At 35.9% G+C, this 27,804-nt stretch overlaps 2 protein-coding genes and 1 long non-coding RNA gene across 3 annotated transcripts; 2 read left to right on the top strand and 1 right to left on the bottom strand.

Moving 5' to 3' along the window:
- The first annotated feature begins 2,029 nt into the window (after window positions 1–2,029).
- LOC149989274 (uncharacterized) lies at window positions 2,030–3,053 on the top strand. Its single transcript, XR_016502970.1, has 2 exons — window positions 2,030–2,298; window positions 2,699–3,053. It is a non-coding gene; the product is annotated as an uncharacterized LOC149989274 (long non-coding RNA).
- A 142-nt stretch (window positions 3,054–3,195) lies between these two features.
- LOC112282591 (protein KINESIN LIGHT CHAIN-RELATED 1) lies at window positions 3,196–6,854 on the top strand. Its single transcript, XM_024520378.3, has 5 exons — window positions 3,196–4,681; window positions 4,906–5,103; window positions 5,256–5,625; window positions 5,761–6,076; window positions 6,210–6,854. The coding sequence occupies exons 1-5, from the start codon at window positions 3,674–3,676 to the stop codon at window positions 6,412–6,414; spliced, it is 2,097 nt and encodes a 698-aa protein (XP_024376146.1). The 5' UTR covers window positions 3,196–3,673; the 3' UTR covers window positions 6,415–6,854.
- Window positions 6,834–11,479, bottom strand: LOC112282592 (ABC transporter G family member 9). The gene is made up of 7 exons (XM_090250511.1): window positions 10,171–11,479; window positions 9,661–10,053; window positions 9,058–9,484; window positions 8,547–8,723; window positions 8,048–8,226; window positions 7,568–7,852; window positions 6,834–7,409 (listed from the first exon to the last, which is right to left on the bottom strand). The coding sequence occupies exons 1-7, from the start codon at window positions 10,327–10,329 to the stop codon at window positions 7,032–7,034; spliced, it is 1,998 nt and encodes a 665-aa protein (XP_090106637.1). The 5' UTR covers window positions 10,330–11,479; the 3' UTR covers window positions 6,834–7,031.
- Window positions 11,480–27,804: the final 16,325 nt, after the last annotated feature.

The raw sequence follows: 27,804 nt of genomic DNA, 5'->3' as shown, positions 1-27,804 counted from the left end.
TAATTGTTACCAACACTTATCTAATAAATTCAGCAAATGAATCTGCTCAATTGTAATGGATGATTTGCATAAGATGAATTTTTGTCAACATCCTTTTACACTTATAAACCAAAAAAATGAGTCATAATGTGTATATTTCAAAAAACCAAAAGTTAATCAGTAGAAGGATAGGGACAAATAAATTATCCAATAATTAATGTGGATATATATATATATTTTTTATCTTTTTATTTCATAAGTTTTGATGATAATTTTAACTAAGTCATTGCAAAGAGTGATGAAGTGCAGATGGAAAATCAACTAAAAATAATATGAATTTTTTTTTATTTATAAAAAAGCATCTAATAACTTACTATGATAAATTTTTGGTGAAATAGAAAAATAAGACAATGATAAGCATAATAATAATAGTAATATACTATATTTGAATTGAAGTATAATATGACAATATGTAATATGAACTGAAAATATGTATTATACACAACTAATAAATAATTATGTGAAAATATTTTGTAAATAAATTATAACATATCATAGGAATAAAAACAGGTAGAATGTTTAAAAATATGTAGAAATTATGTTATGACGTATGCCGTAAGGCATAAATTGTTGTTTGAAACCAATGGCAATAAGAATTGTGTACAAGTAAACACAAAATTCACCAAGTTTGACAAACCAAACTTTGATCTTTTAAAAAAAGTTGCCTTGTAACTTTTACAATATACATATTTATATACATATATGTATGCAATGATAATAGGACCCCATTGATTTGGCCATCATGGTTGGATGGTAGCGATGAAAGGAAGGAGAGTGAAACATGATGATTGCCACAAGGGCATCTTCCTCCCTCTTACTCTCACACATTCTTCCACATTCTCTTCCTCTTTCTCACTCTCAATCTCACTTGTGAAGTAAAGTGAAGGTTGAGCATCATCCTCAATTTTGTGTCAACCATGGATGGATAGGATCCCACGGGGAGGGATAGCTAGAGTTGGAACAGTGCACTCATTCCCCCCTCAAAAAAATTAAATTATCAGAAAGTAACAACAATGGAAAGAGGAAATGAAAGACGTGGAGAAAAGTAGAAGTGTGTCAGAAGATTGGGTTATACCAATGACAAAGGAGAGCAAAAGTTATTCATTTCTGTGGGTGGGTGGGTTTGTACTTGGGCTTGGGCTAAGCATGTACCCCTCCCAAGAGATCAGGAATGGATTGGATGCAAAAATCATGCAAACACACACACACTCATACTTTGTATAATTTTACAGATTTTGATGCACACTTCAGTATGACTGCATGGGCTAGCTCTTTCTGTGATGTTGCTGGTTTCAAGTAAAGCATCATAATTTGTGAAAACATACCATGATTTTAAAAGCACATAAAACCTGTATAATTATCTTGCACTTCAAATATTTACTTTAAATGTGTGAAAGAATAATCCAAAATAAAGATACAAGTTAAATAAGGTTGGCCACAGAGTAATAACAAAGGCCAGCAAAAACATCAAGTTTGTTGAATTATAATTAAACTTCAAGTTGAAACCTTCCAATTTTTTCTTCCAAAACCAATGACAGTTAATTTAGCCACTCTTTATTTGATTAAAAAAAAAATAAAAATAAAAATCTTAAATTTTGTACTCAATGTAAAATGTTAAAACCTCTAACATTTAGACTATTGTTACACACATGCAAGATTACATTGTACATTGTCCCTTGCAATATCACTCTTGTAAATGCATTGAATTGAATTTTATTTAATAAAATAAAACTTCAAGAATATTAAAAATTCAGGAAGAGGGAAAAATCTGCTCGAGAATAAATGAGTGAATACATGAGGCATGTAAGCAATGTTGGAAAATGGACAAGGAGGCCCAAGCATAGGAACGATACTCAACGGGTGGGGGCGGCTAAGATCCCGATGCCAGTGTGAAAGCAAATCGGCGCCGCCACCAACTGCCACTGAGATCGTTGACGCGGCACCCTTCAGCTGGAGCCGCGGTGACACATCCCCCCGACGGTCAGCTCGAGCTCTTGCAATGCGACCCCATGACCGGGCCCCCCGCGCATTCATCGAGCGCGGGGGGGGATTTGTAATTCGCACTGGGGCCTGTGCATCGGTAAATCCGGTGCGAGCGTGGAGAGAGAAAGAGTGCAGAATTTCGGGTGGGCGGCAAGCCAATTGCATGAATCTCGCCATGAATGCCACTCCGCTGAATCCCATCTCCCAAGATCATTACCTCAACTCCTCCCCTTTTTCCCACAACGTTCAAAACCCGATCATCGTCGCCTCCTCGCGGTGTGTTTTTTATTCTGCCATCCTCCGTAGCTCCATTATTGGCTCCATCTTGTTCAATTATCGTCGCCTCCCGGCCACCTTGCAAAATCCTTCTCCGCTGCTGGTCTGGTCAAATCCTGTAGCCAACCCCGTGATTTGGTTTGGCCCCACCGTGTTCGTGTTACGTTTGGCGTGGCAACCTGCAGTTGGGGCCAACTGGAATTGGAATTTCGGAAATGAGTTTTCTGTTTTTTTTCTTTTTTTCCGGGCGGTTGTATAAATTGGGAGTTTATCCTGTGTTGTTGCGATAATCGGAAGATTTGGACGGATGATTGACTGGCTCTTGGGGAGAGGGATGGGTTTTAGCAGCCATGATTTATTGTTGATTGGTGATGGTTGTGGTTGTGGTGATGATGATTAGATAGCGTGCTCGATGCGGTGGAGGTTGCTGAAGGATCAAGCTGGTTGCAATCTGTAATGATGGCGTAGGGATTTAGTATCATGTGTTAGTGAGGACGAGGGGATGGATTTAAGTTACTAATATATGTGTGTCCATCCATGTTGTGTGAGAGTATGCTTAGCATTTTGTTTTTACGGATTTTTTAAAAATGGTTCTGAATTGTTCCGTGAAAATTTTCTTTGCATAATTCGAGGCAGGCTTTGACTGGGTCTAGGGGTCGTTCCAGCCATTTTTCTAACTCTCCGTGTGATGAATCTTTTGCATCAACTTTTTTCTTCCATTCCCTGTCTTTTTAGGGGTTTTGTTGCGGAGCGGTGTTGGTCATGATCACACTCTCATCGATGCCCCGTTGAGTGGGCACAGGTGATTGGAGTGTACTTTGGCAGATTCCTAGCCTTGACTCATTGAGGCTGCTTCAAAAGAGCCAGCTGAGAGGCCTACAGTGTCAGTCTCGGTTCTGCCATGTTCAGTTTGTGTCATACGAGAAGGATTGAAGGATTTGGTCCTGCTCTGCTCTGCGGAACGTTCATGTACTCTGCAAATTGATCATCTCGTTTGCTTGGGACAACACTCTGTTCTGAACACCTGCTAGGCTTTCTCCGAACATTTAGTGTCAAGAGACATAGGATCATCTGAACGCTGTTGTCATTACGAAATTTCAAACAAGTGTAGGCCATCATCTTGGTGAGAGTATTGCTGAATTTTGAATCTTCCGTGAGTCCTCTGTGACATGCTGCATTGAGCTCTAGTGTCATAATATTCCAAGGCTTTAGCGAAGACAAGGTTGAAAGGGAGTACCGACGTGTTGGGATTTAACAAAGTTCCTGAAAGTACTCATTGATAACGGCTTAGGATTGTGGCATAGGAGTTGAAGGAATTCCGTGATTTTTATGCAATAGTTCGTGCATTTCATTCAGTCGTGAACCATAACGAATCATGCCTCCGCAGTCGACTGCGAAATTTATAGTCATGCCAGGGAAGGTGATGAAGAGTACCCCGCCAACAACACCACCGAGAGAGGAGGCGGAGCCGCAGAGCATCAGCAAGCGATCTTCATGGAAGACATCCCGAAAGAGCTCCTCCAAAATCACGCCCAAGGAGCCTTCACCGACGCAGGTCTCGACGAAGCAGACCAGAAAGTCCAAGTCTAGGGAGACATCTCCCACCAAGGAACCACTGAAGTCGTGTCTTAAGAAGCCATCGAATGGAAATACCTCGCCACTGTCGCGTCACAGCGATGGCACACAAATGTCAATGCCAAGCGAGTTCACTGATAGCTTGATGGATCGAAGTGGTCCTCTGAAAGATGTCTACAACGAGAGCCCCAAGGACGTACTCGAATTGGCTCACCGCGAGCAAGAATCTGCGCAGACGTGGTCCGATGAGACTGAGGACGCCAAGCAGATGCAAGGCACGGACGCTACTACCAACGCCGCCCGCCGGCGCCGGGAGATTCCGGTGGCGTTCATTGAGGCATTTTCTCGTGACGAGGAGTCCGTCGCCGACAGCCCACACATGGGGCCGTACCTTCTAAAGCTCGCGAAATCGTATGCCTCCGGCGAAAATCCTGTAAAAGCCTTGGAGTATTGCATCCGCGCCGTAAAGTTCTACGAGCGACATGCGCAACAGGAAAATCTGCTGGACCTGGTCATTAGCCTACATATCCTGGCCGCCCTGCATTGCCACCTCGGGCAATATGAGGACGCTATTGCGCTCTTAGAGCGCTCTCTCACAATCCCCGACCTCGAAAGCGGCGGGGAAGAGCACGCCCTTGCGGCATTCAGCGGGCACATGCAGCTAGGCGACACCTTCAGCATGGTTGGAAAATTAACTCCAAGCCTGCAATCCTACCACCGAGCTCTCGACATTCAGAAGTCCATCCTTGGAAATTTCGACTCTCGAGTTGCGGAAACTTGCGTTTACGTTGCTGAAGCGCACATGCAGGTCAGACACCCCCTCCTCCACCTCAACAGAATTCGCCAATTCAAAACAATATACTCCCTCAAATAAGCCTTGAAAGCACGTCGTTTGTCAGTAATTCGGCATTCTATTCCCTTCCATAGACGTTCTCCAAACCTTCAGCGACCAGGAGCTTGCTGCACATGTTGATTGTCGCTCTCTTCCACACAGCAATTCTAACTTCATTTGAGAATCCGTCTTGATTGCAGGCGTTGGAGTTTGCCGAAGCCAAGGAGCTTTGCGAGCACTCTTTAATCATCCATACGAAGCACTGTGAGCCAGGGTCTGTGGAGGAAGCCTCCGATCACCGGCTCCTGGCTATCATCTTCAGCGCTCAAGGAGAGCACAGTAAAGCTCTGGAGTCCCTCGTCTATGCAAACGACATTTATGTCAACTTCGACCACGAGGTACTTCATATCTCGAATTTGATCTTTCTCGCCCTCTCTCTCTCTCTCTCTCTCTCTCTCTCCCTCACACACACACACACACAAGAACACACAAACCCACCAGAAATGCGGTTGAACGTAACAATTGATCAGGGTATCTGCCGCTGTGATAGATGGATGTGGCCACCGGGAACCAGAGTATAGGAGACGAGCTCCTCGCTCTTGGCCGGGACTCCGAGGCCTTCGTGTGCTTCAGCAAATGCGTAAGCGACTTCAAGATGCTGCGAGGTGATCACAACGCCCTCGTAGCGTCAGCGTACACGAGCCTTGCGGACCTGTTCTTGCGCACTAACAATCCCAAAGAAGCGAAGGTCCACTGCCAGCATGCGCTTCAAATCTATGCTAAACAAGGAGTGGGCCATATTCCCGGCGATGTGGCGTATGGATTGGTGAGCATCGCAAGCATTCTTGAGCAATTGAACGAGAAAGAGACGGCTCTTCTTCTGCTTCAGCGGGCGTATAACATTCAAGACAGGATGCCAGGTTCTCTCTCTCTCTCTCTCACACACACACACACACAAACACACGCACACACGTCCCGTCATTATCACAACATCGTTCCCGTGTTACTGTGTACGTGAGTGAAATGCCTTCTCACTTGTGATGTTTTCTGAACAGGTCAGCAAGCCACAGTAGCAGGATTGGAGGTCCAAATTGGGATTCTTCAGAACATGTTGCGCCAATTTAAGCCCGCCTTTCAATCTTTCCAAAGTGCCATTGCGAAGATGAAGAGCGGGACCTTGCGAAACTCCCCTCTGGTGGGTTTAGTGATAAACCAGATGGGGATCACCTCCATTGAACTGGGTGACATACCACAAGCAGCGCGTTACTTTGAGGAAGCCATGGCCGTCATGGAAGGCACTGCTGGCCCCCAGCACCTGGATACTTTGGATGTGTGCAACAATCTGGCAGGCACATATGTCCACCTTGGACGGTAATTCAGTTTTCTTGCAGTTTATCCTCATCCTTGCATAAGCTTCCCCTCAATTTTCGTTTGACTCACTTTGCAAGAGACATAGGTTGCAGATATGAGCCTCGGCCTTAAAATGTTGTGCAACCTTGTTCAGAACGGAGGAGGCTCGGGAACTTCTGGAAGAGGTGGTGAGGGTGAAGGAGGAGAAGCTCGGCGCAGTGCATCCAGATGTTGGCGAAGACCGGGCTCGGCTCCAAGCATTGCTCTCCGAGTCTGGGCGGTCAACAACGTATAAGAGGTCACGGAAGCTCGTGGAAATGCTAACGTCTGCGAGGAAAACTTTCCATACGTCCAAGTGAAAGAGGTTTCTGTAAAGTAGAGGAAGAATGGTGTACAGCAGAAAAGATTTCATAAGCTTGTAGCCGCCTCAAGCTGTACATAGATTTGTTACATTAAGTCGTGTAGAGGTTTGTGATGATTGCACTCGTGTGAGCGTGGAGCCAGCTTTTAGAGTCTGCAGATTAGATCGTTGCCAATTTACTTTTGAGAGCAATTGAAACAAGCTCCATTGTCATGCCACAGATTTTCCTTTGGTTGTCAGCGTTTAGGAGCATCGGTGTTGCTCATCTGTTACAATACGAGAATTACTGTACTATTTATGGAACTGGTGGTATTAGTGACGCGTTTCTCCATTTTGTTTAGAAAATAGCCACTGATACTGCTTCTGTCCCTGTAAACCTGCAATTTTAAGACTTCAAAGATTTTGAATACATATAAATACTGAATGTGGTTGAAATTTTCCTTGGTTGTAACAGGAGCACTCCTTATGATGTGCAGCCCATATTGTTCATGTAACATAAATATGCCCACTTTTTTTGTAAACTAATGAATCGCCGCAACCGGCTACCGTATTGTACAACAACTTTGGGCCTTAATCAATTTCCTAACACAATGCTACACTTACTGTACTCCTACCTTACTTGTCATATCCTTTGATCCGTGACAGGAAAAAATACGCACTTAATCTGTATCCGAAAAGCATAATGGCCAAAGCCATTGCGGCAATGCCCAGGTGATCCAGACCCACATTAGCCACTGCGGGATAGTCTGCAATTCGGCACCGTCCAGAAGGAACCGTGTAGCAAGGATAGGTCTGGTCGGAGGAGTACTGGGCTGCTAGCTGGAGCTTGTAGCCCCAATAACTGACTGAGAGGTACTTGATCCATCCAATCCATTTGGGAGTGTCCTGAATGTAATACCCTCCAGCTAGCAAGAGAGTCAACATAATGACAGATGCTAGAGTTGTGGCTTTTTTGACATCCATTAAAGCCGCCCCCAATGTGAGTCCCAGCCCCTGCAAGCACAATCACAACCGCTTCGCTGAGAAGGAAGAATTTTGCTCATGTTGAACAGAACAACAACGTGCCAGCACAAGAGCTGTTTTTTTCTTTGATACATTGTGTACATATATCGAAACTTTTAGGGTTTGAAAAGTAGTGAAATGCAGCATACCTGGGATACAAGCACAGTGTAAAGAATAACCAGAGTAGTCAGAATGAACGCCACAAAAGTTTCCTTCAATCCGGCCATCCAGTACACGATGGTTATGAAAACGGTTGGCAGAACGAGCTCCAGAGGCAAATCGCCTACAACGCGAGCCATAAAATAAGCACTAAGCCGGTACATTCCTGAGGCTCTTTCCTTGATCAGCATGGCTCGTTCTTGTGGGAAGGTGAAGATGGCAGAGAACACAGGGAAGAATCCCCAAAATGTTATGAAGAAGAACAAAAGCCCGACCTGTGAGTCACAAAGGATCAACCAAGTGGATGTAAGGATGCCTGATACCCATGGCTATGAGTTCTCGAGATGCGACAATTTTCTACTTCAGGGTTCAGTTTCTGAAGATTTAAAGTTGAATGTCTTACCAAGAAATAGTTATTGCCCTCACGAAGACGTAACTGTTACGTGAAAGGGCTGAGAAATTCAATTCACCTGATCTTGTACTTGAGAAGTGGACGATTTCCACCAAAGCAAGCCGGAGATTATGGTGATTGCCAGAACTTGCCCTATTTTCAAGGGGGAAAATGCTTCATGGCGGCGTTCCTTCCAACCTCGTCCCAGTAATACTTTGAATTGCTCCCTCCATGATGTAGACCATTTACTCATCATAGCTGGAGTTGTAACGAACACAACACATGAGAGCATGTCATGATTCAAGCACGAAACCCTTATCCAGGCCATTGCTACTAGCGTCTTGCTCTTTCTTCTTTAGATAAGAAATTTAGAATCCTAGCGAAGTCCTCGTCATGCAAATCACAAGACCCTCGCCCTTTGCTATATCCAACGACTTGCAAGAAATGCCAAAATATTACTGGGATATACCTTCTGCATTATCCATCTATGCTGCGCCAATGTTCTCTTCAGCTCATGTTTGGCACAAAAGATAGTAAAGCACGTATTCTTTTGACATGTATCCAAAAACAGGGCATACCTTTATCATCTGTTGCAGCGGCATCAGTGCCATCTACTTCGGAATGCACTTGATCAGCCAAATTGATCTTGTATGCTTCGATCAACTTTTGTCGCATGGTTTTCAGGTCGTCGCCTTGCTTACTCCATTCAAAAGCAGAAGGAATGCCCTCCTCAATCAGCCTGTCAGGTGTCACTCCTGCAAATATTCTCAAAATGTAGGTCAGGCCAAAACAGCGAAGTAGGATGTTTTAAAAATTCCGAAAATATCCGAGAATTTTGTCTTGTTTTATAGAATTTTCATCTTTCTCTTCACTTCTTGGTGTTGGTATTTTTCTTTTAAAAAAAAACACAACAATGTTAACAAGTGAAATCTATCAATCTACACAATTTTGTTATGAAATCTATATAAAATGAGAAAATATATATATGTAAGTGAAGCAACGAAGGTACATAACAAAATGTATGTTCACCAATGTTCCTTAGACCGAATTAATAAAGCGTAAATGAATTGGAATTGACCAGAAACACACCATTAGCAAGATCCAGTAAAAAGTCGGCAGGATTCATCGGAAATGGCGGCGAAATCTGGATAGATTCAAAATAGCTCATTGCATGATTGGCACTGCCGTAGTAAAGCAGATCACCCTCGGAAAGTAGAATCATTTTGTCAAACATATAATAGACAGTGCTGGAAGGCTGATGAATCGTGGTTATGATGGTTTTCCCGCTCTTCGCAAGGTCCTTCAAGGTTTTGATAATCCTCAAGGCAGTTGTTGAGTCTAGTCCCGAAGTCGGCTCATCCAAAAAGAGAAGGCTAGGGTCCACGAGCATTTCATGGCCGATACTGACTCGCTTTCTTTCTCCTCCTGAAACACCTCGCTTGAACTGACCTCCAATGATGGTATCTTTACAACGATCTAGTCCAAGCTCGTTGATGATAGACTCCGCCCGTTTCACCTGAGGAAATTCATCACAAACAAATAAAAGCATTTAAATCAATCAAAATTTTGAAAAACAACCCCGTACTCGACGCTTCAAACTCAAACTCGGAACATTGATTCACCGAAAAGTCCTAAATGTGCAAAATTTAGTTGCGTGCTTCAACAGAAATTTGAGAATTTCAACTCGTTTACCTTCTCCTCAGTCGTGTAAGTGTCAGGTAGCCGTAGTCTGGCAGCATACACAAGTGTCTCCTTCACTGTCAAGTTCGGAAACAGCACATCGTCTTGTGTCACAAAGCCCGTGCGTCTTTTCACAAACTTTGAGTAAGGCTCGTTGTTGTAAAGAACTGTTCCTTCCACCTTCACACTCTTCAGCCTTCCTCCAAGGACCTTGAGGAGAGTTGTTTTGCCACTGCCAGACGGCCCCAGCATGACGAGCATCTCTCCAGGACGGACGACCCCAGATATTCCATGTAAAATCTCTTTCGTCTTGTGTTGAGTCTTCGCGAGATTAGATTTGAGCTTCATTACGTTCCACCAATTCTTAGGCTGCTTCAAGGTGACGCTGTATACTACGTCGGAGAACTGCAGCACAGAAAAAATTGCAATGAACATGAGCCCGCTACGGAAGCAAAACCGCTGCCCCAAAGATGCAATGCTAATTACTTTCAGAAGCATTCGTTGGAGATGCTTTCAAGATACCTTCAATATTATGGGAACAGAGTGTAGGTGGATTCCCGGCCTGTTGAGGCAGTTCTCATCCGGCTCTTTCGCATGCACGATCAATCCGTTTGAATGACTCGGTAATTGTCCAAGCTCTACGTCTGGATTCTCCTCCGCATTCTTCATAAGGGGAGCCATGAGTTCCCTATGATATCCCACACGTATGTTCTGGACTGCAGAGCGTTCATTCACAGTTCAAAGAGCAGGTCCAACGCTAACTGGTCGACCAATTTCCTATCAGGTCCGGGACATGCACATATTGATCATAATGTTTGTAAGGTCTCTAGCGTTAATTCTTCCAAAGACACCACTCCAGTCAAATTCCTAAAGATTGCAGTAAGTGCTGCAAGCACAGCATCTGCGAATGATGGAGGAACACCGATCAGTTATTCGGGTGTTGTCTTCTCAATTTAGAAGGTGTTTGAGGAACCAACTGCGTGGCCGCGAAGAAGACATACTACTGCTAATAGTGGTACTACCACAACAGGTTTGATATGGTTGCTCACAAGAACCTCTATATACACCACAACGTTACTATTCTTGCGACGGCCAATAAAGGCTGTCTCTCGACAGAAAAGAGAAAAGAAAAAAGAAAAAAACGCATCCATTCCTCCAAGGCCTGACCCCAAATTTTCCTGCTAGCCCTGCTCACTCACTCTACGGCCTACATGCAGCCCAATCTCTCGGATATAAACTGATCGTAATCCAATTCAAACGCCATCGTTACGCATTCGGTTCCACACGGAAGCTAGCTACAATACGGGAATGCTTGAGTCACTTCGATGAACGGATGTGGAAATCTTCACCTAGTGGTTCATTAGTTCATAATCTCCCGCATGTGAATCCATCTAAATCCCCCCATTACTTTACAAGCACAGGAATCCAGCCGGTTGAGAACAACTGCACCTCACGTCAAACCAAGAACAACACGAAACGGACTCCCGCCTTCCTTCCTTCAGATTCCCCCATGCAACGCATCACCCACAAACTAACCGCCAATTTTAGAACCTTCCTGCTTCAGACGTAACCCCCAAGGACAAAACGACAGCATTCCATGTGGATTTCTCTTCACGGCCGCCGCGGTTCTCACAAATATTCCAAGACCCAACCCAATTTAAGGGGGAAATCCCTAGTAGTGTCCTTGGCATTGATCTCTCCGACCACTAACGGAGTAAAATCCAAAAGAAAAAAAATCTGCCACAGTCAGTCATTGGCACCGTCGCCGACGTCGCCCACAGATATTTCCATCTGTCAAAGGGGGCCATGCGGTGGTGGCCCTTTCAACCCGAAGCCATGATATGCAAACCGAACTCATGAACCAGAGAGAACAAAAGGTGGGAGCCTGTTTCCATGATGGACGGGTGGGGAACGGGTTTCGGTCACTGCAGGGGATGAGCCAACCCAGCCCGTCCCCGTCCCCGTCCCCGCCTATGGAAACGAAGCCGCTGCTGGAGAAGCGTAACCTCGAGGTGCTCTTCCCCTGGAGGAAGGACCCGACTCTTCCAAGGGGATCCACGAGGACACAGGATCTTCGTTCTTTCTATGTTGGGGGATCGACGGACCATGGCGCATGCAGCGTCGTTGTCCCTTTTCCCGCGACCAGCGCATGGGAGAGTTTTGAGAGGGGCCAATTGGAGGTCGCCACCTGGACATCCTTTTTTGAAAGGTTTTTAGGGCTGACCGGGATGGATGGATAGGTGGATTGTTAGGGCAGCATTGTTTCGTCCAGGGACTCCAAAAAATACAGCTCACATTACTTCAAAAATACAAAAATAAAAATACAACCCACTTGCTCTTGGCCTCCCTCGTTGGCGAACTTCATTGTATAGTCTTTTTGGTAGTGAGATTATGTCTTCTTTTTCTTCTTTTTTTTTTTCGCTTTTTTTACACTTTGCATACACGTAGGTGTTTTTTCTATTTATAATTTATAACGATGCTTGAAATGGGATGATGATTTGTTGAAATTGTACAACATGACAGATCAAAAACTTTTCATATGACATATTTGAGCATACCTTATTAATTACTAATATAACTTGTGTATTTTTTTCATAATACTTCAAAGTAGATCAATGAAGAATAGAGCATACCCACATGAAAAATATTTAAACATGTAATTTTCAAAAATACTAAATAAATAAATAAATAAATAAAACTTGTAATTGAAGTGAGGAGACTTGTAAAATATTTAAACTTGTAAGGAAGTGAGCTAAAAATTCGAAAATAAAAAACCAACAAAGTTTTAGAAGGAATTTCATATTTAAAGATTAAGAAGCCATGACCAAATTATTTTTTAAAATAATAACTCTTATTAAGTGATTGAAGTCTTATGATTAATTTTAAGAAGATATTGCCAAGTCAATAGATTAAATTGAAAATTAAATTAATGATGATTTGATATTGCTAAAATATTATTCAATGTTTCACAAAGTTCTGAGATTACATGTTTTGTCTCCTTTTTTTAAATATGATTTTACAGTAGATTGAATAAAGAAACTTGATTTTGAAATAAAATCATGAAATGATTAGTTGAATCATACTTGATTTTATTTTATTTTATTTTATTTTTCAAAAAACCATAAATCATAAAAAATCCATTTGTTGTTTTGGATAAGTTTATTTCCCTATTTAACTTCATAGATATTTAAATTTTACTTAAATTGGCTTCATTATGTTCAAGAATAATTTTAGTACATTATACGTTCATATTTTATTGCACTATTTAATTGTATTTTTTGAATTTAACATGAATATTTGATCTCAACCCTCCTTGTAAATAAAACAATGATAATAAAACTACTCTTGTATATCAGTTGCACATGACAGCTATAAAAGAATTTATTAACAAAACTACATATAAAAAAGAAAAAAAAAAGAAAAGAAAGTATGTATATGTATATATATATATATATATGTAAATATTGAGGCAGTGTTTATGTTTTTGAAATAAAAAAATATTTCTGAAGGCCAACATTCAAAAACAACTCTTATTTTTGTAATGTAAATGATGTTGTAAATTTTTTTAAATGTTTAAAAGATGATTTAAAGGATTCTTTTCAATTTCCTAAAATTTAAAGGATTATTTTCAATTCTAAGATAATATTAAGGAATTTTAAATTATATATATATATATATATATAATTTTATTTCTTCATTGTAAAATATTTTTACACGATGCAAAAAATCTAATATAAACAAGAATGGTTGAACATCCAAGGTTTTAAAAATCTAATTGCAATTTATTTTTTAAAACAAAAATATTTTTTGATTTAATTCTTTGTATCATTTACCATTCTAATTGTAAAAAGAACACCTTAGTATCAATTTATCTCTTGTAAAAATCTATGAGTAATGTACAGATTTATTACCAAGTTCTCATTTGTTCTTCTTTTGGTTATTAAATGAAGCATTAGGAATAAAAGCTGTTGTATTTGCCATTGAGCTTAATGATATAAATCGACGTGTTTAAATTTAGATAGATTTCAAAGCAAAATTAATTAAGAAATAACACAATACAACCCTTCAAATTGGACAAACCACAATTTCCATGGTACTTCTTATAATTTAGATTTAATATAGTCAAAATCGCAATTAAAAATAGTTGTTAACGCTGTTGTAGTAACCTTGTATAAGAGAGTAATCAATCCATTTGTCTATTTACTTAAGTACAATACAGCAAATGAATGTGAGCAACAGCTAATTAAACATGTGAAACTTCACGTTGTTCTCCGAATCCAATATTTGCTATAATTCAGAGGTTATGATTTGGGGTGTCCACGTCGACACCATCAGAGGTGGGGGTGGCACTTTTCTGAAGTGGCACTTTGGGTGGATGGGTTCACGAGGCAGTGTTGGTGTTGGAGCCCTCCCCACATGGCGTCGTCACATCCATGGGGACTTCATCACTCATCCTGGCCCTTCACTTATTCATCCATCCATCAGCCTAGTCCACCTCACGCATTCATCCATCACCTCACGCCGGCCAGTGTCGAGAGCGACCGCATGGTAGGTATCACATGCAAGCCCCCATCAACACCCCCAACCTTATGACTCACGACTTCCTCATTAACTTCGTTGCCCACCTGGGAAGTAAAAAAGATGAGGTGGCACCCACGTTGCAAATCCACGTCATCTTTGCCAGTCCTCCGTGGCTGAAGCTGAAACCCTAAATACTTGGTACAGCGGTGGCAGTGGTCCAGACCAGAAGAGGCGCGGTGGATATTGAGTAGGAAAAAGAGAAAGGGTGACGTTCGCGCCAGCGGCGTCGACCTCGGACATATCACAGTTGCGCGTGGGTATAATTCAGCCTCGAAATATTCGGATTCTGTGTGCATGTTTTTGAAATCTCCAAGAGTGCCGTTAGAGAATTGGAGGTTGGAGGAGGAGCACAAGTGGAAAAGCTCAAGAGAGATCCGAAGATGAGTACGAAGAAGCGCGGAAGTGTGGATTACACGGCGGCGCCTGACTGGGCTTATAATTCACGAGCTGCGACGCCACGCTTGGCTGTCGGTTAGTTCCGCCACGTCAAAAAAGCTCATTGTGTTTTTTTGCGTTTGGATGTTGTTGGAGCAAATAATGAAGATATGAAGATGGTTGAATTATCAGACGAAAAAGTTTGCGGTTGATGGATTCGGGGAGCAATGGCAGAGCGCTTTCTACGTTCTATACCGCCATAGTTGGGGTTTCCTCCATTTTCGGTCCAGGATTTATTTTTATTTATTTATTTTTTGACACATAAATGGGGTATACCAAGTGCTTTATCTGAGGATGTAGGTGAAAATTGAAATAGTGAAGAATAAGGGATATAATGCTTGAAGAGAGGTGGTCTTGCATTGTTAGTGTTAGACATGCATCTAGTAGTAGTACAGCTATGATATTTTGTTAATGAATTGCTTTTGAATCTATTAGGGGGTTGGAATATAAGTAGAAAAACAAAAGTGTGCATAGTCATTAAGATAATATATATATATATTAACACATATTTGCAATAAATTTCAATGGCATCATATGCTAATATTATAAAAAATAGTATTCTAAGACAGAGAGATACAAATACATGTCAAAAATACAATAAAGAACTTTAATTTTGTGCATACTAGAATGACAAAAGTTTGTTGCAAGTAGGAGTAAGATGGTTGCTTTTAAATGACAAGAGCTTTATCCAAAATCATTGGAAGATTTTTATTTTATTTTTTATTTTTTTATTTTATCTTTAAGCAAATTTAGAAGCTACTATTTGCAAAGCTATTGATTTCTTTATTTTGGTCCATATATTGTGCATTATCAAAGATACAAATCATAACAAAATTTCATAGAAGAAAAACACTCTTTTGACACTTATAGAAAGAAAGTAAAAAAATTAAAGTTAAATTTAGAATAGAAACTAAAATGGCTACTACTAAATACAAAGAAATAAAAAATTCTTGAATTAAGATAAGAACAAAAAAAAGATGATGATAACAATGAGGAAGACATCATTTTTTCTTCTATATATGTCCATATTATCTAACTAAAGTACTATATGAAAACCTTATATAGATCATCTAATATATGTTTAATTTGCAAAACATATGTTAAGGATATGAATCTTGATGAACTGAAAGATCAAAATACTCTTGTGTCACTCAAAAAGACTAGATAATCACTCAAAGATGATATAATATTAATTAGAATAGTTATTACCAAAGATAAGAAGATTAGAATGTCTTGAAATAAGACTAAAGTCTAGAAAGGGGCTAATATGAATAAAGAAGGCTTCTTTCTTGCCTCCATATATATTATCTAATTAGGAGCTATGTAGCAATATTTTATAAGACCTCCAACATGTATTGACTTTGCTAGACACATATCTTAATTTACAAGGCAAGTTTTTTTTTTTTATATGTGCACCTCATAGTTAGCTTGTTCTATTAGCTATCAACATATGTGACATATAGCTAACTTATTGATAAAGTTTTAACCTACCAATTAAATACAAACATGTATAAAATCAAAGCAACATTTATAAAGCATTTAGGAAGTCTTTCTTAAAGATATTATAAAATTAATCTATTTTTAATTACTTTTATTTAATTATATAGGTAATCATTGGAATAAATATGGTCTTGAAGATTTATTATATGTTGTTCTTGAAGATCTTCGTCTCTACTATGTTATCTTGAAGGTTGTGACAATATCAATGGTGCATCTAATAACTCAATAAAAGATAGCTCTTGAATTGAATTTACTAGTTATTAATTTTTTATTTCTTTAACATCATAATTATATATAAAAAATACAAATAAGGATAGAAGAAAGAATTCAATCTTTATATATATATATATATATATATATAAAGATTTTTTTTGACTCTTCATCTTGAGTTTGATAGATGTTATCAATGAAAAACATCAATATTTTCTACTCTATTTACAAGATTTTTAGATAATTTCTATGTGCATTCGCTATTATCATATCTATATTAATGTACAAGGTATTTTAATCTATTTTAGCACCCTCTTAAGTCTAAAAGTTCTTCTACTTTAAATTCTTAATTATTGTTCATTTCTATAGAAAGGAATGGTATCTATTTTCTTTCCAATATATTTATTGCCTTGTGTTGCTTAAAAAGAGATGTGAAATATATGATGGATCTTTACAAACTTTGATAAATATAATCAATATTTATGCAATTAGATTGATTTATTCACAAATAATAAATGATCTAAATTTATGGTAATCTAATTCATCACAAGCATAAATAATCTTGATATTACAACAAAGAAACCATATTTTATTGTTAATATGGAATTGAAATTGTCCCTTGCAATTGATATATATGTTAATCTTATATTGTTCTTAAAATTTCTTTAATTATACCTTTATTATTGCATGTAGATTTAATAAATATCTAAAAAAACTTCCACCATAAGATTATCAACTTTAAAAAATTAAAACTATCAAATTATAAATAATAAAAATAATAAACAATAAAAATATGATTATTAAGTAGAAGAATGTATGATGTTATTATAAGCAAGCATTATCAATAGAAAAAGAGTTGTCCAAACATCTTTATGATAATTGATAATATATTTCAATTATTGTTCCAAAACTTGATTTATCTCTTTTATTTGTCTATTAATTTGAGAATGGAAGGCCAAAAATAGTTATATATCTACCTTTAATATTTGAGAAATATTTCTCAAAAACCTTGACACAAAATGAGTCTTTTTATTTAATATAATATTCTTTAGTAATCTATGATAGCAATAAATATTATCAAGAAAGAATCTAGTTATTTTTTTTTTTATTTGTGGCAATTTGTGTATAAGGTACAAAATGTGCCATCTTAGTAAAGCATTTACTATTACAAATATAAAATCATAAGAGCTTAAGATTAAAAAAACTTGTTTTATAAACACTTCAACAAAGTCTAAGTATTTTATAAATCATATTATATTATAAAACTTCAAAGTAAAATAAAAGAGTCCTACAAAATGCTTCACATAAGTTATAAGAATAAAGTCATGTAAGTTAAGTTAAAGGCTACCTAAGAGAGACTAAGAGAATTTAAAAAACATAAATAAAAATGTCAAAATATCTACATCAATATAAAATGGAAGAAATATAGAATCTGAAATTTTAAAGAAATTTTTTAATGTTGTAAAAGAATAATAATTTATACAAATATTTTTTAAACTCCAAGATCAAAATAGAAGGATAAACTAGAATGTGTAGAAATAAATTTGATATGTTATAAATTTCATGCTTTCTTATATAAAAACAACCTACTTTAGAAAAATCTATATAAATTATTATGTCAACACTTTATAATAACTTAAAAAATATTAATAAATCAATAAAGAAAAATTCGACTCTTCTAATTTATTTTATGAAGTTGAAGAAGCCTTTATAAAAATGACTAACAACAAGGCCTTAGGGCCAAATGTAGTAGGTGTTGAATTTCATAAAACCTTTTGGAATATTATTGGTAAAGATTATCTTAACATGGTTAATTAAGTAAAAACAAATTGAAGAATTTTTCAATGCATTTTAAATGGGATTATTACACTATTCCTAAAAAAAAATGTCATTATTATGTAATTTTAGACTAGATATAATATTAATGAATTCCTATAATATTTATGCTAATTTACTGTATATAAGACTTCAAATAATTATAATAAATGTTATCTATTTAGACCATATATATATATATATATATATATATTCCATTTCATTCTTTATTACTCAAATAACCATCAATTTTGCTAAATCTTCAAAATAAGTATTACTATTAGTAGAATTATATTTTTTAATATTTTATAATAAAATTTTATGAGATATTTTATTTTTAGTAATAAAAATCTAAGAATCTAATACCAAATTTTGAAATGTATTAAAAATGAAATTTTGAGATGTTCAAGCAAGTGTAGAAAGAAATAACTTCTTTATCAAATAGTTTTTATTTTATTTTATATATATTTAGAAGTAAAAAAAAGGTATCTATTGGCATTTTATCTATTAGTTATAATAAAAATAATGTTCAACGTGAAAAACTGAGAAGTTGTTAAAATATAGATATTCAAAAGGATTGATAGTTTATAGAATCTTAATTAAAATTTTTCTCTTTTTATATATAGATGATTTGAAAATTATAATAAAAAAACAAAAAATCTAATTTCATATCTTAATTAGGATTATACAAGGATATAGTTTGGCTTATATATTAAATATAAATTGGTTTAAATTTTCAGCATATTAACTATCTAAGAAAAATATAAGACTACCATAGACTAGAAGATTTAGATAGATATGAAACTATTTTAACAACTTAAATAAATTTCTAGATGCATCCTTTAGATATAAATTCTTAATTGATAGATTTAAATTCAAATTTAAATACTATTATTTTACTAAATTTAATGTGGCTAAAAGAATTTTAATTATAAATGATATACAAATTTTTCATTTTAATTTTTCTCATTATATAAGAAAATATTTTAAAATCTATACACAAAATTAAATCTATAGTTTAAAGTATCTTTTAGGAAAATTTACAATATTTTATTTAATTCAAAGTAGTATAGTTATCTTATTGTAAACTTAAACAAAATAGATGATTAAGTATAATTAATCTTAAGGATGCAACCAAAATTCTTTTAGATAAATAGACAATGTGTGCATTATAATATAGTCATTTAAATATCTAATAATTATAATGTAACAGCTAAATGCATAGAAATTATGTGGCTTTAGAAAAATTATGTTCTAATTTTAAATAAGCATTAATTACAAAGAATAAATGAATGAATGAATATATATATATATATATCTATTTATATATATCTGTTTATATATATATCTATTTATATATATATATATTTATATATATCTATTAATATATATCTATTTATATATATATCTATTTATATATATATCTATTTATATATATATCTATTTATATATATCTATTTATATATATATATAATAGTAGAAATCAGTGCCATTGGCCATAGAAAAGTTATGAAAGTTTAATAATTTAACTTATAATAAAACCTTGAATTATTTAATTTTATAAATCAAATATTAGTAATCTTAAAAGTATTATTTAAAATTTTTGAAACTATAAAAAATAAGTATACACAATATATTGAATAAATAATAAACATATTTAATAATAATAAATTAATAGATGTGGATAATTTAATAAAACTTAAAATTTAATATTATTCTGAATAATTAAATATGAAAAGTTAATACTAAATTTATTTAATAATTAGATTATCTAGCTTCACATCACCGGCCCTTGGCTTTGCAAACTTTGTACTGCTACCAACCAAAACTCCTCCCTAATCACGAAGTGTTCCACTTCAACCACCCAGAAACCACACAGCCAGCGCCACAAACGACACCTGCACTCCATTTCCATTCCCGCAACAACGAAAAACATCTAAACAACAAAAGGACGCTAATCAAACAAATATTTGATATTTAGCACCAAAATTCCTCAAACCAGCAGCTAAAAGATCCAATAACTTAATGGGTTAGGATTTAAATGCCCAGTGTAAGGATGCATAATATGTGCAGCTGAATTACTGCATAATTTTGCAAAATTGAATGCAGAGCGTGCGTGCAACCCGATCATATCCAGTGAGCACAGTAGTCCAGTGCAATTAGTTAATTATGTATGCATGTATGACAAGGAATACTTGAACAGCTTACTCACAAAACATGTTGAAGATAAATGCTAAGAAACAAGGACAAAATCACAGAATTGCAGGTACCTAATGCTTAAAGCCACATTAACATTAGACAAAAAATGGAGGCTTGCTCAACTTAGCTCTCACCTGAAGACTTTCCTTTGAATCTAAACTACTTTACACATCTGGTGTACTTGCCTTTCTTCAGCAAACTACAAAAGCTCTGCTACCCAATCCATAGGTTTGACTCCCATGGATTATCATGTGTATGTGGGTTAGGTGCTTAATTTTTCTAAAATTGCACAAGAGAGAAGTTATGAAACTTAAAACAACCTATGTCTTCTATGGTTATAATTAACAATCTATATCTTCTTAAATTCTTCTATTTAAAAAAACATATATATATATAATTTACTATTTTTGTATTAATAAGACTTTATTATATTAATTTTTTATATATTAAAAAGATATCAGCTAAATTGATATTAATGAGTATTAATTTATTTCATATTATTATATTTTTAATTTTAAATATATCAAAATTTATTATTTTTTTCTAATTTTATTACACAATAGTGTTGAAATACTTACACTAATTGATTGGTGTAATCGAACCTCTCCATAGACCTTCTTCTTTGAAAAGAGCCTTTGTAAAGAGTTCTAATTTGAATAATTTTATCTTTTATATTTGATTTAATATACATACATAACTAGCAAAAATCCTTTAATTGTTTGTATTATTAAAGATATTTAATTTTTTTGTTATTGAACTCATAATATCATCAAAATTTGATTCAAAATCTTAATATTGAAAATGAAATTAAATATCACATGAAGTGGCATGTCAATGCTAGAACCAAATTGGTTCCTTGCAAGTTATGCGATTATGTCCACTATTCTTGTATCTACTACATCAAAGCACTCTATAGCTATTCCTATATCCTTCCTATGGATGCAATGCTTCTTTAGGTGACTATGTAGACGTCATTTCAAGGGCAATAGGATTGGAGCAACATCAATTTTGTTGTCGCTTGTTGTGTCCAATACTCAATAGATGGTGTTGGAATGATGGCTATTGCATAGATTGCTTGTTGGACTACAATACTATGATTACTGCATGAATAATAAAGCACTAATTATATGGATACATAGAGTTTTAAATAACTATCACTATTTGTAAGTGCATGTGCAGTTTTGTAAATCCAAAATATTAGATGATTGCTCCAACATGTATTCAAAGATAAAATTAGAGAAAAGAATGATGCTATACTCATATACAAATATTTGCAACCATTAAATTTGGTATTGTGCACTTGTTGATAAGTGTGCAATGTATGTACTTTCTATGATTCATCATTCATTGCACCATACTATGAGCTGAGAAAAAATTATTTCTAGCATTGGAATTAATGTCATTTCATGGACTTTCAACATCTAAGAGTTTAGAGATTTTGCAATATTTGAAGTCATGTAATCAAATCAATTTCTATCAAACATCAATGATGCCCAATATTGTGGTCTAATATTTATCAAGTACTTTGCAGCTTCTTTTGATACAACTTGGACTTTTAAGAGTTTGATGTTGAAATCAGAAATAGTTGGTGCTTATGCTACTACCCACAAATATTATACAAACATTGGATTCTTGAATTGCTGTTAAAAATTCTCAATTAAATGGCACATACAAAATGCATGCTTGCATTTTGAAAATGTAAGGTTGATAACATTAATGAGACCTTTTTGTGGATCAAACAAAAATATGAACTTTGAAAGTTTGCTATTTAATGGACATGATACAAGAAATATTGTCTTCAGTTTTTATAAGAACCATAATTAATTCTTATCCTTTTCAACATTCACAATATTAAATATAATATGGAATAATTATCCCTTTGCATCAATTATTGTAGCAACAAGGAGTATCCTATGATATTTTTCTTTTAGATGGTTGCTATCTATGCTAATAACAAGTTGATAATATTGCAAACTTTATAAATTTCTATTGTAGATAACAAATAATTAAAAAAAAGTAATGTTATTCATTGACTTATAATTTTTCATAACTCTCAAGATTTATTGTCTTAATTTGGTAATGATACGCTTTTAGATTGATGTAGCTATCTTCATATGAATCAATTAACTTAGAAACATCATTTTCTTTTTCATGCCATGTTGTTAGGTAGGATACTATAATGCCAAAATTGAGATTGTGATGCATATAATCGCCATTTATAAGTGTCATTGGAACACTTTAGAGTGTATCTCATTGGATTAGACTTAAAAATGGTTATTTCATAATGCTTGCTAATTGCATCATGTGCATTAGCTCCTTTAATTTCTTAATACTACTGATAACAATAGTCACAAAAAGAACACTTGTCATTTTGAAGACTTTTTTGATGAATCCTAAATATGTGAAAACATAATAAAGCATCAATAATATACTTTTATATGTGTTACAATTTTGATTAGCAGCAAATGTGTTTACTTCAATAATAAAATATATGTATTAAAAATAGTGTATTAAAATTATCAAAAATTTATAATAAATACATCAAAAAATATCAAAAAAACATTCAAATTATATAAAAAATATATCAAAAATAAATTAGAAATATATATATATATATATATATATATATATATATATATATATATATATATATATATATATGTAAAGTATATTAAAAAGTATTAAAAATATACCAATCCTAGTGTTATTGCAAACAATAAAAAATTATATGTTGTTTGTTGTAAGTTTAAAATTTAATATTAATAATTTGAAATAAAAATATATAATTTGTTTATTTAAATGATAATGCCAGCATAATTTGATTCAAAATATAACTATTGAAAATAAAATTAAATATCACATGAAGTGGCATGTCAATATTGGAACCAAATTGATTCCTTGCAAATTACACAATTAGACCTAATATTCTTGCATTGACTACATCTAAGTATTCTTTTGGCTATTCTTAAATCCTCCATATAGTTGTAATATTTCTTTGGATGGTGTGAATTAAAATAACCCCCTCATCTCCTTCTAGTTGGCAACTTATGTTAATTCACAATAATTAAATTATCTAATAATTCTACTCTTTGAGAATAATTATCTAAAAAATGTCCAATACCTTCTAGAATTCTAAAATCTCATCCAATTACTCAACAACCATTACTACAATGCACCATATAATGTTGAGCCATATAAAAGTTTATGCCACAAAAATATATATCTTATTTTATGATTTTTACTTTCTTGTTTATTTTAAATATATACCTATTTCTTTTCAAATTTTTTTTATCATCAAAATTTCATCTTAGAATATTTTTTTATCCAAAAATAAATTTTCATTCAATAAAATAAATTTTAATTTATAAAAATTTATCCAAAATTTATCTAGTTTCATGTATAATTAAATTTTTTATTTTGATACATTCTATTAAATTGCAAGTATGGCCTATACACGATATTTTTGTATAGGTTCTTACAAAAAATTTAAGAAATCATAAATAATTTATATTTTATATAACCTTCTAGTTTCTAAGCCAGAAGTGCCATATGTTGATGGAAGATTTTGTAACAACAGTTAATATTATTGAAGAAAAAGAAGTCTAAAGGCTACAAACACTTAGCATCAGCAAGGATTGTACTCTAAGAGAAAGTGTGGAGGAAGATAATTCTTACTTCTAATACTCTTTACTTATAGGTGGTGGTTTGCGCACCAACAAAGCAACTTCCATCCATTTGATATTACATCCATTTCTACCTCATCTTACTAAAGCCTCGGTACTACTACAATAACTTACTTTACTTCTTTGCTATCTTTTTACTATTAGCAACATACTATGCTTAAACTTTATGTCATTGTAACTAAACAAGTATTTGTTGTTCTTCAACACTCTCATTTTGCTAATATTCAAAAGGCTTTTAATTTAATCTTTAAACAAGTCATAATGTCTATCCTTGACCAATGCCTTTATAAGCACATCAGCAAGCATGTCATTTGTAGCACAATACTTTAGACCTATTATTCCGTCTTCAATCTTCTCTCATATAAAATGATGTTGAACATCAATGTACTTGGTCTTTGAGTGGTGTTTTTGGCAACGGGTGCATAAGTCTCATTGAAATCAATTCCAGCAACTTGTGAGTATCCTTTGGCAACTAATCTTGCCTTGTGCCTCACCACCTCACCCATTGCATCTCTTTTAGTCCTAAATACCCATTTACAACCAACACTAGATCGATTTGGTGGAAGAGGTGTCAATTTCCATGTACCATTGTCTATAAGAGATTGGTACTCTTCTTCCATAGCCTTCTTCCACTTGATTGCATTTTCACACTTCATAGCATCTGTTAGGGATATATTCCTTAGAACTTTCTAGAGAGAAGTTTCTAGAACCTTCTAGAAAACAAGCCTCTGGAACCTTCTAGAAGAAAAGCCTCTGGAACCTTTTAGAGAGAAGTTTCTAGAAGCTTCTAGAAAGGAAGTCTCTGGAACCTTCTAGAAGAGAAGTTTCTAGAAACTTCTAGAAAGGAATCCCCTGGAACTTTTTAGAAGCTTCCTAGTTAATAGAAGTAGCTCGAGAAGTTTTTAGAAGCTTCCTTGTTAATAGAAGTAGCTCGAGAAGTTTCTAGAATCTTCTAGAAAGGAGGCCTGTGGAACCTTCTAGAAGCTTTCTAGTTAATAGAAGTAGCTCGAGAAGCTTCCTAAGTAGGAGTATATATAGGGATCGAAGCTGAAGAGTTTTTCAGTCTCGACAACACATCTCTTGGAGTTCTAGCTCACCTTTCTGGTGTTGTTCTTGTATTCATCTGTTTAATCTAGTTCTGCCACTTCTTCTTGAACTTCTTGTTAGATTTCAAGTCTGTATTTTGTGTCCGTGACAGTTTGTCGAGACTACACTAACTTGAGATATCAGAGCTAGTTCTTTCTTAGTAAAGTGTGGATTACCCCTCTACTTGAAGGTATACTAGCATTTTTTAGAGGTTGCGGATTACCCTCCTCTAAACTGATACTTCTTCTATTATAATATTGGAGTCTTATTCTTCTTGGAGAGAGTGGATTACCCCTCTTCTTGAAATTCTTAAGGCGTTTTATAGGTTGTGGATTACCCTCCTATAAACCAATATTGCCTCTTATAGGGTCATTTTTGTCATTCTTTTAGAATGGCCGGAGGTCAAGACATTAGTATGACAAAAAGTTCGGAGTCTAAGTTAGATGCTATTATAAATGCCCTCGCTACGTTATCACAAAGAACTGCAGAGATTGAAGGAGTGGTGGCAAGGCTTCATAATGATGGAGTATCTGGGATAGCACAATCTAAACTACACCAGCCTCAAATTTTGGCACTTGGAGAAACAACTTTACCTCAGGTTCGACAAGAACCACTAGTTCTACAACATAAGGAGCCTTGAGTTAGCCTTCCAGATAAGTTTGATGGAACACGTTCCAAGTTTCGAGGATTCGTCAATCAAATCAGGTTGATAACAATTTTACAGCCCGAACGATATTCAATGGAGGAGTCACGTGTTGGGCTTGTTGGAACCTTACTTACGGGACAAGCTCTATCATGGTTTGCTCCTTTGTTTGAGAAACGATCATCCATATTAAACAACTTCGAAACCTTTTTGGAAGCATTTGGGGAAGCATTTGGTGAACATGATAAGGTTCGATGGGCTACAACAAAGATCCGGTCGCTACGACAAGGGATGCGTTCTACATCAGTCTATGCTTCGGATTTCAGGTAATTAGTATGCGACATGAATTGAGATGAAGAAGCGTTGATGAGTCAATTCTATTGGGATTTAAGAGATGATGTGAAGGATTTGCTATTAACTCTTCCTGATCCACGAACGCTCAATGAAGCCATTAACCAAGCTGTGAAGTGCGATAATCGCCAAGACCAACGCTCAAGACAACATACAATTCGCCATGCTCCAACTATGTCGGCAAGTGGTGTGAATTTGCATTCTGAGGTGGAAGACATGTAAATTGATGCGATACGTATCAAATCTCTTACTATAGAAGAAAAAAAGCGACGTATGGAGGAAAATTTATGCTTGTATTGCGGTGGAGAAGGCCACAAAGTCGGAAACTGCCCCAAAAAGCAAAATCGAGGCATAGTCAAGACTAGGAGAGTATTTGTTCAGGAAAATGAGGATGCCCAGCCACAGTAGGAACCGTGCGGTGTCATGTTGTAACACGAGTATATAGTGAAAATAAAAAGAAAGGGGAATTTTATTAATATTCAGTTACCTCAAATATTGGGAGCATCGACCAACTCCAGTGCAAATACTGAGTGGTCAGGTTCAGTCACTCCGTTACAGTCAGCCGGGGCATACTGAAATGCTCCATTCGATTCCAATAACGGGAGTCAGCAGGAAGAGAAGGACCAATTCACACGACGGGTTCGAAGAGCCAATTGAATCCAATTTCAAGAATCCAATCCGGGTCCTCTTATCCAATATGAGACTTGAATTGGCCGGTCAACCTAATTACGGGAAATCTAGGTCTTACTACGGGTCTTAGGCAATCCGACGCGAGGACCAATTTGACCCAATTACGGGAACATCCAGGTTACTACTGGACTCTTATCCAATATGAGACCTGAATTGGTCGGGCGACTCAATGTGGTCCCGATTACGGGGTTCGATTCTGTTTCAGGCTGTCCTGTTCTCTGTGCCGTTTCAGGGAACGTTGTTTTCGGTAAATGGATTTCTTAAAGGTAAAAACGGAGGAGAAAGCTCTGACGGCGAGAGCCAATTTCGGATCGAAGCTTGACGGTGGGAGCCAATTCCGGATCTAAGATGGAAGATTGAAGAAATTCAGAGGATAAGGTTAGGGGGGATATAGTTTTGAGAAAAAAAGTTTTTAAAGGAGGGATTAGAGAGAGGAGCTTCATGCTTCGGGTCGGGGAAGGAAAGACAGAGAATTTGGATTTTTTTTCTTCGTAGAGTTTTGGGAAGGCTGAGGCAATCGCTGCTGAAGTCAGTATTGTAATGGTGAATCGGGATTTTTAATGAAGTGGGTTTGAATACTCTTGACTGTTTTGTGAAATCGAGTTACGTCTGTGATTGAAGGATTAAAAGGGCGTCTATAGGATTGAGTATGCGGAGTGAATGAAATTTATTGGGTTAATCTAACAAGACAGTCAGTGGATACAAGATCGTAAGTACAAAGCGGTATTGAAGATTAACAGTTTGGGTTGTTTGGGGTTCTCTGTAACGTCTAGAGACCTACCGGCTGGGGCAAAAAGGACTTCGACAAGCCGTCGAAGAGCATCCGTATAGATTTACGGTACATTGTTGCAGTCATTTATATTCCAGCAGTCAAAACTGATAGACTGCTTGACTATCGACGAATCTCCATACTACCTTCTACAGCCAGACGCCCGGCGCGTTCTCGAGCAGGAAAGCACGTAA

Source organism: Physcomitrium patens, chromosome 5 (assembly GCF_059467195.1).
Source record: "Physcomitrium patens ecotype Gransden chromosome 5, ASM5946719v1, whole genome shotgun sequence".
Lineage (NCBI taxonomy): Eukaryota > Viridiplantae > Streptophyta > Bryopsida > Funariales > Funariaceae > Physcomitrium > Physcomitrium patens.
The sequence above is the reverse complement of the archived record's forward strand: the minus strand, read 5'-3'. Positions and strand labels throughout refer to the sequence as shown.

Bases quoted from the DNA above. Each gene is read 5' to 3' on its own strand.
- LOC112282591 (XM_024520378.3), top strand. From the start codon at position 3,674: ATGCCTCCGCAGTCGACTGCGAAATTTATAGTCATGCCAGGGAAGGTG. The intron at 4,682-4,905 runs GTCAGACACCCC...TCTTGATTGCAG, and splicing joins TTGCTGAAGCGCACATGCAG to GCGTTGGAGTTTGCCGAAGC. The intron at 5,104-5,255 runs GTACTTCATATC...CCGCTGTGATAG, and splicing joins ATGTCAACTTCGACCACGAG to ATGGATGTGGCCACCGGGAA.
- LOC112282592 (XM_090250511.1), bottom strand. From the start codon at position 10,329: ATGGCTCCCCTTATGAAGAATGCGGAGGAGAATCCAGACGTAGAGCTT. The intron at 7,853-8,047 runs GTGAATTGAATT...TGTGACTCACAG, and splicing joins CTTCTCAAGTACAAGATCAG to GTCGGGCTTTTGTTCTTCTT. The intron at 7,410-7,567 runs GTATGCTGCATT...TTGTGCTTGCAG, and splicing joins ACACTGTGCTTGTATCCCAG to GGGCTGGGACTCACATTGGG.